This window comes from Sesamum indicum, linkage group LG6, assembly GCF_000512975.1.
Source record: "Sesamum indicum cultivar Zhongzhi No. 13 linkage group LG6, S_indicum_v1.0, whole genome shotgun sequence".
Lineage (NCBI taxonomy): Eukaryota > Viridiplantae > Streptophyta > Magnoliopsida > Lamiales > Pedaliaceae > Sesamum > Sesamum indicum.
In genome coordinates this window covers 1004734-1022492 of record NC_026150.1, presented here as the reverse complement: position 1 = coordinate 1022492, position 17759 = coordinate 1004734, and the positions used below count along the sequence as shown (strand labels likewise).

The following is a 17759-nucleotide window of genomic DNA, read 5'->3' as shown; positions in this document are numbered from 1 at the left end:
TCAGATCAGACAATTTATAACTTGGCCAAAATCCAGTTGTGGGAACAGTGACAGTTAACTCCATTCCAGGGTTAGCAGCTTCATTATTGCTAAGATATTCTTGGAACCAAGTCTGGTTTTCCCTTGCCAGCGTGATATCAGTAACCTAGACGGAAAAACAGACAGTTGAGATCTTAAGTCACTATTGCAATATAGTGGAAAATAGTAAAGAAACATAACTCACCATTCCTTCCATCTTTGAAGTGAATCGACCACACACTGCTGCTTCAATTTTGTTAAAAAAAGTCTTTTCGTGGTCATCATTGGCGCTTCTGTCAAAAAGCAACCGACGAGATAGCCTTTTTCTATCGACAGGTGATGCAATGGACTTAAATGTGAACATCAATTACACATCAAATCTATTTAATTGACAAAACTCAAGTAAGAAAACAATTAATCACCTATAGAACTCAGCAAAGAGGTCCTTATCGTTGACATAGGCAAGGAGCTTGACCACCTACAAACAATTAAATTAAATTTCAATGTAAAAGAGGGTCCCCAAATGAACTTTGACCAAAGATGGGGAAAGAATACCTTGTCCAGAGTTTCCTCAATTGCTTCATCACTAAGCTTGTCACTCCCACCCTTCTTAAGAATATTATCACAGAACGAGGCCAAGAGCTCTGGAGTTGAGGTGCCACCAATAACTTTGTTGCAGAAGGTCTCAAAGGCGTCCTTGAGAGCCTACATGATCAAATCCAGATCCAAAAAATCGTTCCTTCGTGTTCAATCCATAAGACAGCAGAATAAAAGAAGCAAGAAAAATTAAATAGACAATTTAACATGGAACTCGTACCTTGTGAAATATGGAGTTATTGCAAAAACAATCAGTCACATATGCGTAATACTTGTCATGAAGCTCGATCACTTTTGGCACAAGGACCTGCAATAAGCAAACATAACCAACCAGCCATACCAAACAGAAGTGTTAAATGAACAAATGGTGTTTTACCTGCTCTTGTCCTCCAGTGGCTTTCTCTATCTTTAGGCCACCAGAAATTCGTATTAGCGTCCAAGTACAACGACACAGGGCATAATATGAAATGAAACATATCAACTTCGACAAAACATTTCAAAGGATGCATTATTAAATTAAAAGGAAAAGGAATAAACGACCATCATGAGAATGAGACACAAGTTATTTCACAGTAATTTCAAGAGTCCCAAGGATGCTCACAATGTGTATATAAGAAAATTAAATGTTACATGCCATGCAAAAGATGTTAAGATCACCTGAAAAGTTCAGTGGAGTGACCTTGTGACTTGCAGCATCTTCAGCCTGCTGGATAACAACCATGCCCTCAACAGTGACATGCTGCACAAAGCAATCATCATAAGCATTAGTGAATTAACAATGACTGACAGCGTCGGAGATATCTCACAAACATTGAAATACCACAAACCTGCCTGAATGTGTTTGCAACATGCTCCAATCCCTTCGGAATTCTTTGGAAGAGCCTATACATCCTGGAAAGATCCTCCACCTAAAACCCATTGATAAAAGCGAGTATAAGGTCAGATATCTATCTTTTCAAGACAAGCCAAGATAAAGTCATCAAATTATCAACCAAAGCAAGAGACCTTATCATCTCTGAGCAAAACATGACATCCGGACTGCTCCTTCTCCAATAACTGGTTGGTATATAGTACCAACATTCATTTTGCACTTTCTGCAGCAAACAACCAGAAAACATGAGAAACTAACATGCAGAGGATGGAACAATTTTCCAAAGCCATATTTCTATTTCAAGAACAAATTTTATCATACTTTCATTTTGCTAGTAGTTGGAACGAATGCTCATACTGCAATCTAATGCCATAAAACTTGGATAAACCTGCTCAGTCAGTTTCATACCTACACCAAAGTGATAAGCAACCACTGAAACCTTTCTTGGGCTGCAAGTGAAGGCATCAACTTGTATATTTTAGCAAGTTCTTTAAGCACTCGTCCAAAATAAGCAGATTACGCTCAATTTAAATCATTCACATTCACGGTCCTACTTCAATTATTTGAGCATTTGTCATTTAGCATATTCATTATGAAATCAACATTTAGAAAAGCTCTCCTATCTACTACCAATTTATTCTGAAATGATACAGGCATCAACTAATTGAGCAAGAATTGAGAGATTTATCAATCCATCATGCTTTTCTACGCTGGGTCAAAAGTTCAAATAAAACAGAATATAAAAACCAACCTCCAAAAGCTTTGCCTCACTGCTTGAATGCAAGCAATGAAAAACCCTGTCCTTTTCCTTCTTCAAGCACTCCTCTGCCTGTTGTTCATGCAATAAACAGATGCTAAATTAACAAAAAGAAAAGTTTTCAATGTATTGGGGCAAAGTGAGTAAATGGTGATATGCACCTTCAACATGTAATCAGGACACGAATCTTCCACAATCCAGTCTGAAGCTTTTCGTGAATAGTAAGCAGCTGTATCATCAAGCATTGCACTTTCAAGGTCATTTTCATAATAATCCATTTGTCCCATTCCAATCTCAACAAATATATCTAGTACATTCTTCAGCAAAGCACTATCAATCTGCTGTCCTTTATGTTCTTGATCAATCTGCCATATAAGCATGGTTATAAAACTTGCACAACAATCAATAAACATAAAAGCCATATGAAATGAAAAGCCCTTGCCATAGGAATAACAGCATCTCTAGCTTTGCATTTCAACTCTTGGTAAGCCTACCATGCAAATGTAAAGAGAACTAAATTATTTCAGGTAACACAGAAACTGAATATGCTTGATCAAAGTAAAAGAAGAAGGAAAAAAAACAACACAACCACATCTTGATGCAAAAAGGGGTGGGAGACAAGAACCAACCACATCTCTAAAGGAGGCCAGCCCAACTTCTTTCAGCGCAGGAAGCGACCTTCGAGCTATAAAATATCGATCAAGATAGTGAAAGAAACGTGAAAGCCACCTGACCATGTGTCTATGATCGCTCCATCTTTCCACAAGCTCCCTCAACAAGAACTCGTCATGCTTTTCTCTCAAAGATGGCATGACCTATTAACGAAAACAGTGGAAAAGATTAGAGTGACAATCGATGCACCAGCATGAATAAAGTAAAACATCCTTAGAGAAGACAATGATATTGTCTTAGAAGGAAAAATAAACAAAACAATGAAGCAGAAAATGAAGCATTGTATCTCAGCAGCCAATGAAACCATTAAATGTCTGCACAGTGGAAACCAAAAGTAGACAAATGATACAAACTAGAACAAGCAAAGAAACCTTTACTTAATTCAAAAAATTTGATCAAGCTTAATTTAGCACCAAATTCATGCTCAAAGAATGGTTCTAAATTGAACAAAAATATGACGTTTAAAACTAAAATTCCATTCAGTTTATGTTGTATAAAGACAGATGACCTTTGAAAAAATTAGTGGAAAGGAGAGTATGTTGGATACTATGTAATCAACACGTCAGGCACATTATGGCAGATAGGATCAGTCGTATATCATAAAGGAGCAAAAGTAACAAACTAATTAAACAACTGAGGTTACATACGGAATTCATATAGTCATCAGAAGCTTCCCTGTACGTATCATATAGCTGCTGAGAATAATCATGAGGCGGCTTCTGGGTGCACATGTTATATATCGTGCTGTGCTTCATGTCAAGGATAATTACTCAACTTAGAAAAATGACCTTGTTCTAATTCATTGTCATCCAGAACAGAAATGCATACATGAAAACAAAGGCAACAATAAATTATATATACATATATATATTGTTCCCCGGGGGTGAAACCAGTCATATCTAAACAAAGACAGAAGATACGTATAAAGCATCATATACTCTTCAGAGGTAAATTGTGTGTCTGGAACCCCTTCCAAAATATTTTTCAATTTTGCGATGCCTGTTTGCATGAAATTCCAGCCTTCATCGAACTCTATAGTTTTCATTTGACTCATTGTCATCTTCACTCAACTTCTTCTGCAGTCTGAATAAAACAAATCCGAATCATGACATTAATCACAATAAAAGTGGTTTCTTATCCAATCATAAAGTAAACAATTAGCCTATACATAACATTAATCATGTAAAAATAATTGAAACCTGTACTCAAATCAATTACCATCAAATCCAATTTCCAGAATGAGTCCAATTCAGACAACAGAAGTCAATTGAAAACATAAATGAAAGCTGTTCAAGTTATGCCATGATCAACATTGATTGCATAATACCAGTATGTTGGAGCATCAACCGAAAAGCAATCCAATAAGGTGGATAAATTATGTCTTGGTCTGTGCACAAATTCTACAGAGTTCTTCAGTGGCAAAGCACGCAAGGCAATAACAACCATAAATCACAGCAACGAAGCACACATGCACATAAAAGATCAAGTAAATTAAAGTAATAAAAAACTTCCCTACTCTTTTTCCAAAACTTCAAAAGTGTACCTTCGCATGTCACTCACAAATATAAACAGTTCAAACCCCAACCCGTTACGTCCAATCACCAGCAAGCATCAAAACAACAATCGCAAAACGAACATAGATCACACGCATTCAACACGTACGCATACAACATAATAATACACAAAACAATGCGGATGAATTTATCGGGTATGAGCATTAGAGCAACAGGGTCTCACGTTGGTGATCAATGGAGGTCCGGCAACGTGACGGGGACGATGGCGTATTTGAAGGGTGATAATGAAAAGGACCATGCCCTAGGCGGAGAAGAAAGTACGTAGAACAGCAGGGAAATTTGACGGGCATCCTCCATTTATATGTATGGGTGTGAGAGAATACTTGAGGCGGTTCCAATAAATTATTTTCCCAACGGTAAAGTAGGAGCATTCGGTTTTTACTCACACGCCCGTTGGCCAAAGTAACGACTATATTTTGACTAAGTTGAATCGGAGGTTGAACTATAATATTATTGAATTGGATATAAGGAATAATGCAAATAACTCTTTTTGTAATATTATAGATGAGTAAATTATATTTTTATAGTTCAATATAATAATTATGTATTTATAAGAAGATAAAGATATATATATATACTAGCTGTTGTGGCCCGTTATGTAGCACCCTCTATCTGTACTACAGTTATATCTCCCCTGAACATCACACTTAAAGTAAACCATGTTTGTATATATAAATATGCACATAACAAACACAATAAGTTAACCTATCATAAGTAGTTCTCACATTTTTAATTTCTCTTTATACAATCAAAACGTGATTTGTACTTTAACCGACAAATGAGGAGAAGATCGCATACTGGCCTGACCCGATTGAATGTAGTGTTTGGACCTAGCCCTCGATAGGCAGATACCTCAAGATCTACTCCTGAAAAATGTTAGCAGATTGAGCATGCAACTCATCAACTAAAGAACCAGCATAATCCAATATTATGTACATTAAATGAAGTCTAGACAAAACAAAAAAGCAACATGTACATAATATAATCACTTTAACTCCAATGTAGCTAACTTTATTACACAATATAGTCAATTCATAACAAGACAATTCAGCTCCTCATTTAATAGTCTGCTTATCATGAGGTGATATAGTGTTCAACTTCACCAACTCAATCTCACCATTTATATATAATTCTCTTGACACGCCGGCTCATCAATTTTATTTCGCATCATAGCTATTTTATATCGGATCATAACTCTTTTTACATCGCATTATAACTCTTTTACTATCGCATCATAATTCTTTTAATATTGCATCATAACTCTTTCCTTTTCATTTTGCCACATAGACTATTAAACAACATAAAGGGGTATTCACATCATAATTATATTTAATTTTCACCACTCTCTTGTTTTCACATATCACCATTATTGTAAACAACTAGTGACGTAAAACCAAATATTGACATATTTTCATTTTCAACACCAACAACACATCATACAACAATAGAGTATTTCAATGCATTTTCCCATCTCACGGTCACAATATAAACACTCAAATTAAATCAACCACCATTAACATATTTTCAAATAAATCAGCTTCAACACGAATCATAAATTTATATAAAAGTAACACCACAAAGAAATAAAATATATATAGATAATACTAATTATTTTCTTACATCGATCTTATTACGCTGTACTAGCAAATAAGTTGTTTAGTCCTCTATTTTATTCCCAAATCCTATAATAAGTTATATTGCATATGATCTATATATTCAGAATAATGTAAATTTCTAAATAAAATATTAAATATTTTTTCGTATAATTTTTAATATTTTATTCATATCGAAATACAAATATTCGTTCCGTTATATTTTAACTGACTATACTTTCTAAACTTCCCAACTATATATTTAGTTTATCAACCAACCCATAATATTTTATTTACTCGAACCCCTCATATTTTTATAATACCGTTCTTGATGATATCAATAAATTGAGTTATTACGAGAATCTCATTTTTTTTTTTAATAAATATAATATTTCTCAAATAAATTTTTCTAATACTTCTTAAATAAAATTTTTGAATACTTCTATAAATTTTCTATCAATTTTCTGCTACTATAGAATTTAATTAAACACTAATACTTATGATTAACCATTTGGTGATCAATAGGCCCGATGGAATTGAGTATATTAACTATAATAATAATTAAATCTAACAAATAAAATATTTCGATTAAAAAGTATATCGACCAATATAAATTATATTTAATAAATAGATTAATTAAATAATATAATTATATAAATTAAAATTTAGAATTTTTCATACCTATTTCGCTGCCCAATCCGTGTGTGTAAATGTATGTGGTGTGTGTAATATATGTGTGTTAACATACATATATATATATTTTTATATATATATTATAGGTTGAGGGGTGAGCCCGTGGCACATGCTATTAACCTCACTTATTTTATAAATTTTCAATTTAGTCCTTAGAGCTTTTAATATATTCATATTTCAACTCATAATTTAATTATCAACTAAATTTCTTCAAAAATTAGCAATTGGTACTACAATTGTGTATTATAATATTTAGAGTGTCATACGTCGTTCTTACATACATAAAATAAATAATTTTTTATACTTTAAAATATATTATAGATAAGAGTAAAATATATAAACCGGTATATTACATTAATAAAAAGAAAGAAAGAAATATATAATAATTTATCAATTAATGTAATTTTTGAAAATTGAATAAGTTAGTTATTTTATAATAAAGGGCATTTTTTACTTTGCAAAAAATTGCTGCAACATTGTCATTAACTTACATTTAAGTATGATGAGGGTAATTTGCCTAAAGACAAATTTACCCCTGATTTTATATAAAGCAAGGCTATCAACTTGGATAATCTTCTAGAAAGGTTAAGAAATCCCACTGAATATTCTTATAGAGAGATTTATGACAACAACAGTTATGGGATAGTAAATCAGCTGCAATCCGGGAAGCTTGACTTAAGCATAATAACAGTATGCTTGCACTTGCCAAATATATCTTGGGAAAACTTATAAATAGGATGAGTGGAATTCATTAATGGATAATGTCCATATACTCTTAGTATTACATTCTATCTATCTTCCCTATTCACTTATCTAAAAACTAACTTGGGCGTTGGAGTGTCATCGTTGGGGACCAACCCGACTAGCCTAATTGCTTTTGTGTTCTCAGGGTTACTAGTCTGTTCGAGAGATTTGCGCAATTCGTTGAATAAGATCGCGGATCGCTGTCTGGATTCGAGAGGATTTTTCTTGGACGGATCAGAATATATAAGAGGTTTCATTTTTATATTAGTATAGAAGTATAGATATATGGAGTAATGTTAATATTATTATATTTTTGGTACAAAAATATATATGGAATATTAAAGGAGGGGCAAAATTAAATATTTATGTATTGTTGTTTTTGACATCAATATTTTCTATTTAAACCATAACGGAAGGGGGTCAAGTGTAAAGAGAGAATGCTTTGGGGGAGTGTAAATGTAATTTCGAATTTCTTCGGGATAAATTATAATTTTGTATTTTCATATTGAGATCTAAGTGTAATTAAGCATAAATATTAATTAAATCAAGACTAAAATTCATATTGATACCCGAGTTTTATTATTAATGCCATTTTGATACCTGTGTAATTGCAAATGACTCGATTAGTACCCAAATTTTGTCATTAATTGAGTTGAGGGATAATGATAGTAGATAGTATCAACATAATAATTTTGATAAACAAATATGAAAATGAAAGTAAGTTGGTCCAAATAAAATTAAAATATATCGATATAGAATCTTATGCATTTTTTTTTTTTTGGTTATTTTTAATGTTTTTGAGTTTAATATCTAAGGTAATGTAGCTATTACATAAAAGATAATAGGGGGAAAAATATGAATTGGGTACCAAATGATGGTAATGGCGAAATTTGGGTATTGGTTAATTTATCTGTAATTATTAGTGTACTAAAATGATATTGATAGTGAAATTCATGTATTAATTGAGTCATTTTATAATTATTTATGTGCTGTAATAATATTAATGACAAAACTCGATACAAAAGTAAATTTTGCTCATTAAATCAATCTCACAAACTTTATCACAGGATTAATTGAATTGTAAAGAAAGTTGGACAAGGGGGTGATAAAAAAAATAAAAAAATCAAACCGTCCAAAATATAATCAAATCGAATCGAATTATTTGTTATTATTTATTTTTTAAACTGTAATTTCAAATTTAGAGTAAAATCGCACCACTCTGTTGGTTTGGTTTTCATTTAGAGTTTTAAAAAATCGCCAAAAATCAAACAACACTGCTAAATATATAATTATTTTTTAAAATTATATATATATATATATATAATAATTTGATAAAATAGTTAATTCTTTAGAAGAATTCCATATTTAAATTATATAAGCCCAAAATTCATGTACTATGCAGGATGACATCCATACGATGGAAAAACTCGATCTCTATGCCTATTGTCTATAAATTCTAAATTGCATGGTCTAGAGTATTACGTAGTACTAATTATCAAATATTGATTAAGAATGTAATTAAATTTAATATGCTTTCTTAATAATATATTTAATATGTCCATAACCGACCATTGATATTTGTTAGATTAAGTGTTTCCTTGTTGGATTATTATATATGTTCGTATCTTTTAATCTACTTAAAGTTGTGGAGAAGGTAGGTGGTCTTGGTCTTTTTTTATTATTACATATACAAACACTTGTTTTATTTTTTTCACTTTCGTTGGTCCCACGTCTTACTTTTCTTATAAGTATTAAAACCGCCAAATTGCTTGAAACAACACAAAGCTGCACATTTAATTTTGATTTAAAAGTGGTAATTTTAAAAATTATTTTATAAAATTGCCAATAACAATTCAATTTAAAAATAATTTTAAAAAAATCAAAACTACAAAGTGAGCACTCGTAAGAAAATTCAATCAAACAGAGTTTTAGAATATGTGTGGTTGGGGTGAAAAGTGAGAGATAAGAGAAGTGGAAGTAAAAATACATGCATAAGAGATAATTTGATGTTTGATTATGAGAAATAAATGAATGTGAAGTGGAAGTAAAAATACATGTATAAGAGATAATTTGATATTTGATTATGAGAAATAAATGAATGTGAAGTGGAAGTAAAAATACATGTATAAGAGATAATTTGATGTTTGATTATGAGAAATAAATGAATGTGAAGTAAAACTCGATGTATATGAACCTTTTCCAGAGTCCAACTCTGCTTCCATAAAAAAATAGACAGAAAAATGTAAGTATAAGGTCAAAAAGGCAAAAAAGTACAATTTTTATTTTTATTTACTCTATTTCCCTTATATATATAATTTTATTCAAAATTGTTTTTGGTACCAACAAAACCACCGATATTTGAACTCGAATTGTTAGTTGAAAATATTGTTAATAATTTTTATTTTATTAAACTAAATAATTTAGGATAAACGAACAATATTTAGTTTGATTAATATTTTTTATTAATTATTCTTATTTAATAAATATTTTTATTAATAAAGTTTTTAATTTTTTGTATATAAAAATTATATTAATATAATATTAATTTATTTAGTTTTCAAATAAAAAAAATAAAGAGAACGAATAGTATAAAATTTATAAATTATTTGAAATTTATTTACTTTTAAATCATGTAAAAAAAAATTATTATTCTCTTTTTCCCCTTCTCTTCACTTTTGCTCCCCCTTCCCATCCCCTTTTCCTTTCACTACGAACGGGGAAATAGAGCGCGTGTCCTTTACTCCACTCCAGGCTTCATACAGTGAGACTCCGCTGATATAAGTTTAAGCACGTCCCCCAAAATTCCAATTTCCTGAGTTTCACTTTCGCCTCGCGTTCTCTCAAATCCCCCTTCTCCTCTTTTGGTTTCTTCTGAAAACCCTAACTTAGCAGCAAAACTCAATTCTAATCTCTTCATTTGTTCTGCACTTCTTTGCTATTTTTTTTTGCCGAAAATGCGTGTGTTTTCTTGATTGTGAATCTGGAATTGAGGGATGGAGTTTCCTAAAGAGACTCAACTGATGGAACTCGCGGCGCCGAGAACATCGTATCAGGACTTGTTAGATGCGCAGCGCGATCTCTTTCAGAATCAGATCGAGAAGCTCCAACAAATAGTAGCCACCCAATGCAAACTAACCGGCGTCAATCCCCTTTCTCAAGAGATGGTTCTTATTTATTTGCCACCCAACGTGAAATTATTTATTTTATTTTTGTCTTTGGTATTTGGCATATTGACTGATTTTGCATATTTTAAAAATTTGCCGCAGGCTGCTGGGGCGTTATCCATTAAAATCGGTGAGTCCTTTGTTTCATTGTTTCCCTTTTATTTGCGATTTTCAAACGACTGAAGCAGGTGATTTTTTTTTTTCTTTGAGGTTACAGTTAAACAGGTGATTGTAATTGTTGGGCGAGTACATGATGATTTTTGGATTTTATATTTCACTAAGAGAAACTTGTTATTGCTACGGTTGATAGTTCTTGCCGTCAGAATTTATATTCCATTTCAAGATAACAAGAAAATGATGCTTAATCAACTGCATGTCTAGATACCTATGATGACGACTGCTATATGTCTGATGGGGGCTGGATTCCTATTTTTATGTTTATTGGTTAGATTGTTTCAATGGTACTTGGAAATTGTGAGATTTCTAGTTTCTTATATACTTGGCATTCGACTCTGCAGGAAAGAGACCTAGAGATTTGCTAAATCCGAAGGCTGTAAAGTACATGCAACTTGTATTCTCCATCAAAGATGTAGTTAGCAAGCGGGAAACTCGGGAGATCAGCGCTCAATTTGGAGTTACAGTTACTCAGGTTCTCTCTGTTCAGTCAGTTAATTTTGCCTCCTTTTTCTTCAGTAGCTTCTTAGAGCCACCCTATTGCTTACCTAGAACTCTGTTTGATCCTTTTCTGTTGGGCTTATTGATTATGAAATTGCAACCCTCCCCGGCTGCTAAGCCCTTGTATTGTGAGATTTCCAAAAAAAGAAAAAAAGAATTGGTCTGTATATATTTGATGTTAAAAAACTTGAAAATAGATTGCTGTCAAAGATTCTGGAATAACTGATTAATCTTCCTATTTCTATCTTTGTAGGTTCGGGACTTTTTTACTGGTCGGCGCACAAGAGTGAGGAAGTGTGTGAGATTGTCAAAAGAGAAGGCCAATCGATCTTCTGCCCATGATGCACTGCATAATGAGACTACATCTGCTTCAGATCCCAATATGCTTTCAGAAGCAGTCCCTATAGACACAATAGCTCCAGTAAATATTGACGAAGGGCCTTCGTGCTCAAAACGACATGAGAGTTTCACTGGCATGGATGAGTCAGACCTTCACTTTGTTGAAAATATATTTAGTTTGATGAGAAAAGAGGATTCATTCTCTGGACAGGTTAAGTTGCTGAGGTGGATTCTACGAGTGGAAAATCCTTCAGTGCTAAATTGGTACTTTCCTCATATCGACAAGTGTAACAATTCACTGAATGAATTATCATCCTATAATTAATTTCTCATATGTTTGCAGGTTTCTAACTGAAGGTGGACTGATGATCTTAGCAACATGGTTAAGTGAAGCAGCAAAAGAAGAACAAACAAGTTTTCTTCGTGTTATTCTTAAGGTACTACATGTATATTCTAGATTCATTGCACGCTTTATTTTAATATTTGGCCAATGTGTTAATGCTAATTTGGCATTTTCAGCTGCTTGATAACTTGCCGCTGCGTAAGGCTCTACCCGTTCACATGTCTGCTATATTGCAAAGTGTTAATAGACTGCGGTTTTACAGGACATCAGGTGTGTTCTTCTACTTGTAAATTCTCATTGAATGGTCCCTCCGTTTTTCTTTGTCCATAGATCGTTGGTGTGTCTATAAATCTGGCCTCTTGGAGGAATGCTAATTGTTAAGGTAAAGAATTGATCCTCAATTTGCTGATGAGGTGAGGTAGTAAAATGGTAGAATTGGTATAAAAAATTGACTATAAGTCCATCCCTGTACAACATTCTCTGATTATCTCATGTATATGTTTTATTACTACTAATGCAATTGATGAAAATAAATATTTTTTTGCTCATAAAATTACGGATAGCAGTTTTATGACATGGTTTAATTTGATTATGTTTACCATTCGATGAATTAGATACTGAAGTTGATATTTAGGATGTAGTTGGCTTTGACTGTGTTTACCATTGATGAATTAGTTTGCCTGAAGTTCATTGCTAGTTGGCTCATTTTTTTCTGATTTGAAGATCAGACATCTCACACAGGGCAAGAACTATGCTATCCAAGTGGAGCAATATGTTGGGAAAGAACCTCTCCTTGAAGAAAAGCAATGGATTGAAATCAGCCAGTGATCTACAAGATGAGATGCTCTTGAAGCAGAGGCAAGCCCATTCTTCATCCTAAAGATGTTGAATATATGCTTTTTACTCTCTCTAAAAGTTAGTGTGTTATTGTGTGCAGCATTAATGAAGTTATGGGCAATGAATCATGGGACTCTAAAGTTGACAACTCTGTGAGTGTTTATGGAGTTATAGGATGTTATTTGTTCAAAAGCATGTTGGTATAAGTGCTGACTCTATTCACGTAACTTCAGGAGGAACCTTTGAGATTCTTGTGCGACAGTGCTGATAACCATTGGTATGCTCTCCAGCAGTCTGTGGCTATCAAGTTGTCTGCGGATTTTTATTATCATTTGATGCATTTTATAAGCCAGGACTTCTTTCTCAGGAAGTTGGATGCGGCTCAGCCTCAAAAAATGCTTACAGCATCAGGGGATGACTCTAATAAAAGGCGAGGTGTTCTGTCATCTCGTATCCTTTTTGTTTATGAATAATCGGAGAACTATATCTGGTTTTCTATTTTGGTCGAAGTGGGAGCTGCTGGTTAAGAAATGGGATGCTTCAACCATTCCTCCCAACAAATACTAAAATCGGGCCTGTTTCTCAAACCTTGATATTCTTATGTGGATAACATGCTTATATATATCACATACATACATATATATCTTAACTGATCTCTAAGCCGACAAGGATCAGTTCCTCTTTCATTTCTTTCCCTCTCTCTCTCTCTCTTGAAATTGCTGACAACTTATTTGGCATTCGATGGTATCGTCCTATTATCTGAGCTAAATTATTAAATCCTCTCTCCAAAAGTGAAAGATCAATGCTAGAACGTTCAATATCTCTCTATTAACAACAGAAATTCCAGAACGTCCTTTTAAATAAAACATGACAAGCATATAGGATGGTGATTGTCATGGCTATCTCACAAATCAACTTAGAAATCCTGGTTTTGTTAAATTATTTTGGTGATATGATGTTAATAGAAAATCTTGCATTTCAGGGGAAGAAAAAACAAAAATAAAATTGTGATGGGATTGGTCAGCTAACATTAGGATTTTTCGTGGGCCCAAAATGACTTGATTCATGCCAGTTCACCTTGAAAATTTTCAGATGAGTTTAATGCAATTTTGCTTCCAAGTTCTCTTTTCAATGCCCTCATCAAATTTTCTAGCTGGCAATAGAACTTTTAGATTCGTGTTTACTCCAGAATCAAAGAATCTCAGGGGGGCTTCCTATCTTGTATCTGGTGAGGATGGGAGTTTATTACAAACTTCTGTTTTCTCAGTGTCGTTTGTATCCAGCTTTTCAACAACTCAAGGAGCTATCTGTGACCTTGTTTAAGAAGGTTGAAGTTTTTGTAAGGTTAGCTTTTCTATAGTTGCCTATTAGAAATCCATCTTCACAAGAACATATATTTTGTATGTAGATATGTCAGGACAATCTAAGTTGCACCTGGTACATGTGAAAACAAGATGTTGAAAATGCTAAACTGTATTTACAAGACCACTAAGAAAACTTGTTTCGCTACTCCATTCCGTCATCCTTCCCCTTGTCATTTTGTGGGTTTGGAAATGGTAAAGCATTGGACTAGGGGATTGTTTGTGTACAGGTTGTTTCAGAAATCAGAACATGCATTAGCTGTAAAAAAGATACAGATGTATTTCTGGCGTCTCTTTGTCAATAACTGCATTTGGTGTTGCTCAAATTATGCTGAATTAACCTGACTAATTAGTTTTTCAAAACTTGCAATGATTAGTGGATTTATGCCACATTGTTCAGATTGCTGGTAACTAATTAACTTTTGCTAGATTATATTAGTTTCCAGCCTGTGCTGGGGAGGGGTGTGTGGTGACTATTTGATAAATCTTGTTGACACCACAAAAATGCTTGGAATTCTCCATTGATGATCTGGTGAATCAGTTATAGCCTTTAACAGCGCAAATTACAATAATTTGTCCATTATTTGTGTGGAAACTTGATGATGTCAAGGCAAAATCTCGTGGTATGAATAACTATTGGTACTTTACAGATTAACGTAGTGGGGGGCTGTTATAATCAAGTCTCAACACCCGAAGGAAATGTAGAATTCTGATTGACTTTCGCATAACATATAAGACTGGGTAAATCAAAAAATAAATGGATAAGATTGGATGTTAGCTCTAAGTGTTTCCAACTCATAAGTATATTGAGGTTTAGTGAATCTTTTCTTTCACTTTATTTCATCCAGAAGCTGAAAATATGTTTATGCCTAAGTTTAAACTGATCCAGAGCGGGCATCTGAAGGAAACTAAGCATCCAAACTCTTTCGTGATGCTCAATGGCTGGGAATATTGCAACAACAGTAACACTTCAAAGCTCGCTGTCTTCAATTGCTTACATTGTTTTCTGATTGTAAATTGTCTTGATTTCATTTACTTGGGTATTGATGATCTCATTGAATCTACAAGACATTCTTATTCTTTGTTTCTTCCCTTCATTTCTCTTGGACTTTGGGAAATATTATTACTTAACTAAGTTATAGATACGCGAGAGAGACGGAAAGTTCAGATGGTTGAGTATCCCAGCCAGAGATTGGCTGTAAGGAGTCCCCAGGTTGCAAAGTCAACACCTGCAACTCAAAGCCGCCCACTTTCTGCTGATGATATACAGAAAGCGAAGATGCGTGCTCAATTTATGCAGAATAAACATGGGAAGACAAGTACATGTCCGGATGAAAAAGTAAAGCCTGAAAGTCAGAATAGATGTACCTCTTCGCATGCCAATTTCCCTCCATCGGCTTCTAAGTCTAATCTCCAGAGTGAACCTGAGGAACAGAGGAAACTTGATAGTGCTGTTTCTAAATCTAATGTCCAGAGTGAACCTGAGGAACAGAGGAAACTTGATAATGCTATCTCTAAACTTGCCAATCAACAAGCAATTTCTCCTCTGGAGTTGGAGGAGCCTCCATGCAAGAAGAACAAGAGAGTTCAGATCCCATGGCGGACACCTCCAGGTATATTTGCCTTTAAGCTATCCTTATTGTGCTTTTAGTGCTTCTCTTAATTGTTTAACATTATAATTAATCAGATGACACAGGAAGCCCTGTTGACTCCTTTACATTTAGGCTCTCTTCCTAAGTTCAACAAAGTTCAAATGCCCTCTTGGTTCCGCCTTTTGCTTTCCCTTCTCAAATTAATTAGAACCACCCCACTTTGTGCTTCTAATCTACTAGAAAGTGCACTCTTGTAATTATGTTCTATATATTGACAGGTGTTGAAGTGAAGGGAAATGAATTAACTTGTATTAATACTATCAGAAAATTAGCTCTGATTTTATTGGAAGCACACTATTGGATGCTTCATAATTAGATTTACTGGTGCCTGGGTAGTATAATCTAACTTTGGACCCGTAAGTGAATGGCTGGTCTCTGTGGCTTAATTAAATGGGCAGTGGAAGGGAATACTTCTTCACAAAGGTTTATGATTTATGAAATTGTTGGATTGTTTAATGGAAGCTTCCTTACCAATCTGCCTCTTTTGCATCCCTTATTTGACCAATTCCAAGTCCTTGCTCAATTACCCTTTATTAATAACTTAATTTAATATACAAATTGAATTTGAGATGGCATTATATTGTTATAGTTAAAACTGAAAGATAAGTTTCAAATGTAAACTATTTTGCTGTTATATCCTCATGTCTGGAATTGCTGCTTTCTGAGCGCAACAGAAATCATTAGAAAAAAGGGAATACACGAAAGGAAGGAAGTGCTAAGGAGATGTTTCTACAGCAATCGTGAATTAACCTCATATACTCTCTTAGAACCCTTTTTTTTTTTTTTTTTCATTTTTTGTCATTTAAAACAGATGCTCTATGTGTCAATCTCAATGCAATAATTATTTTTATCTTCTTTGAGACGCAAATCCACAAAAAATGCAATAATTCTCTTTATCCTGCCACTTGACAGTATGCGTGGAATGTGTAAGAGTTAATTATCATGTAAGCCAGACCCACAATATGGTTTAACAATCATTTACCATTGGGTTCTCTTTTATGACCCTAAATCCGTAATGCCTTTACATCCTCTCCCCACAGCTTCCGTTTCTATTGAATCCTTCTGATGGCTGTATGCCTTGAGAATCGAAACGTAGATATATCCTTAAAGGAAAATGACTGGCGCCATTTCGATTCGTCTCTATGGCATGAGAATTAAGTATGGTACTAAAGTGAATTTGTGAAATAACTGAAGAAATAAAATGCCATTTCGGAGTAATTAAGTTGTCTAAATGCCCTTTTTAGGCTCAGCATCTGCATACTCACGCAACTCCAACTAGTTGATCAATTGCCAATCTTGTGAAAAAAAGCAACCTGGATAATGCTCAGCCATTGTTAACAATTCATGAGAGATGATGTTTGTTTTAAGCTTGAAATATAACTCGTTGTGGAAGGGTAATGATTATCTCAAATTCTTGAGCTTGCAAATTCAACTTATAAAAAAGTTAAATAAATACATTACAACAAAAGAGTTGCGTTTTGGAATCTGAATATCTTGTTTGAGTGTAGAAAAAGGTAAATTGTCAGTGTTGAAACATGTATTTGAATGTCATAAATTAGAATCTATTGGGTCTCTGACAAGTTGTAAAATATGCACTCAAGACTTTGTAATACGCTGGTAAACCTGCATCAGAAGTTGGCTCTATCACAATATAATCTGCTTGATCTCTAACTAGTTCATGTAATATTCACTCCAGGGTTTGTAATACGCTGGTAAACTTGTCAGCTTTTCGGATTTTGCTTATTCTTATGTATTGGGCCCATTTTTTTTTGGTCTTCTGCTGTCACTTCCACATATATTGTAGTATTGGTTCCTGTCTAACAACCTCAAAGTAATGTTATTACTTACAAAAGATACACTAAGATACATC

At 33.7% G+C, this 17759-nt stretch overlaps 2 protein-coding genes and 1 long non-coding RNA gene across 3 annotated transcripts in view; 1 reads left to right on the top strand and 2 right to left on the bottom strand.

Annotated features, from left to right (window-relative positions):
* The window catches only part of LOC105163167 (cullin-1), a 4756-nt gene extending 2133 nt beyond the window's left edge, over nucleotides 1–2623 (bottom strand). Inside the window, 12 exon segments of the mRNA XM_020694786.1 lie at nucleotides 1–145; nucleotides 224–344; nucleotides 441–496; nucleotides 574–723; nucleotides 836–922; nucleotides 992–1021; nucleotides 1295–1354; nucleotides 1443–1523; nucleotides 1621–1694; nucleotides 1697–1709; nucleotides 2238–2315; nucleotides 2405–2623. The exon segment at nucleotides 1–145 is cut by the window's left edge and continues 6 nt beyond it. Of these exon segments, the coding sequence (XP_020550445.1) occupies nucleotides 1–145; nucleotides 224–344; nucleotides 441–496; nucleotides 574–723; nucleotides 836–922; nucleotides 992–1021; nucleotides 1295–1354; nucleotides 1443–1523; nucleotides 1621–1694; nucleotides 1697–1709; nucleotides 2238–2315; nucleotides 2405–2623 (1114 nt within the window).
* Nucleotides 3584–4748, bottom strand: LOC110012172. The gene is made up of 3 exons (XR_002287328.1): nucleotides 4653–4748; nucleotides 3836–3998; nucleotides 3584–3659 (listed from the first exon to the last, which is right to left on the bottom strand). It is a non-coding gene; the product is annotated as an uncharacterized LOC110012172 (long non-coding RNA).
* The window catches only part of LOC105163166 (homeobox protein LUMINIDEPENDENS), a 9869-nt gene continuing 2324 nt past the window's right edge, over nucleotides 10215–17759 (top strand). The window contains exons 1-11 of the mRNA XM_011081413.2: nucleotides 10215–10682; nucleotides 10785–10812; nucleotides 11201–11331; nucleotides 11611–11960; nucleotides 12040–12133; nucleotides 12216–12309; nucleotides 12768–12897; nucleotides 12977–13028; nucleotides 13110–13153; nucleotides 13244–13326; nucleotides 15380–15850. Of these exons, the coding sequence (XP_011079715.1) occupies nucleotides 10512–10682; nucleotides 10785–10812; nucleotides 11201–11331; nucleotides 11611–11960; nucleotides 12040–12133; nucleotides 12216–12309; nucleotides 12768–12897; nucleotides 12977–13028; nucleotides 13110–13153; nucleotides 13244–13326; nucleotides 15380–15850 (1648 nt within the window). The 5' untranslated portion in view covers nucleotides 10215–10511. The remainder of the gene's footprint in view (nucleotides 10683–10784; nucleotides 10813–11200; nucleotides 11332–11610; nucleotides 11961–12039; nucleotides 12134–12215; nucleotides 12310–12767; nucleotides 12898–12976; nucleotides 13029–13109; nucleotides 13154–13243; nucleotides 13327–15379; nucleotides 15851–17759) is intronic.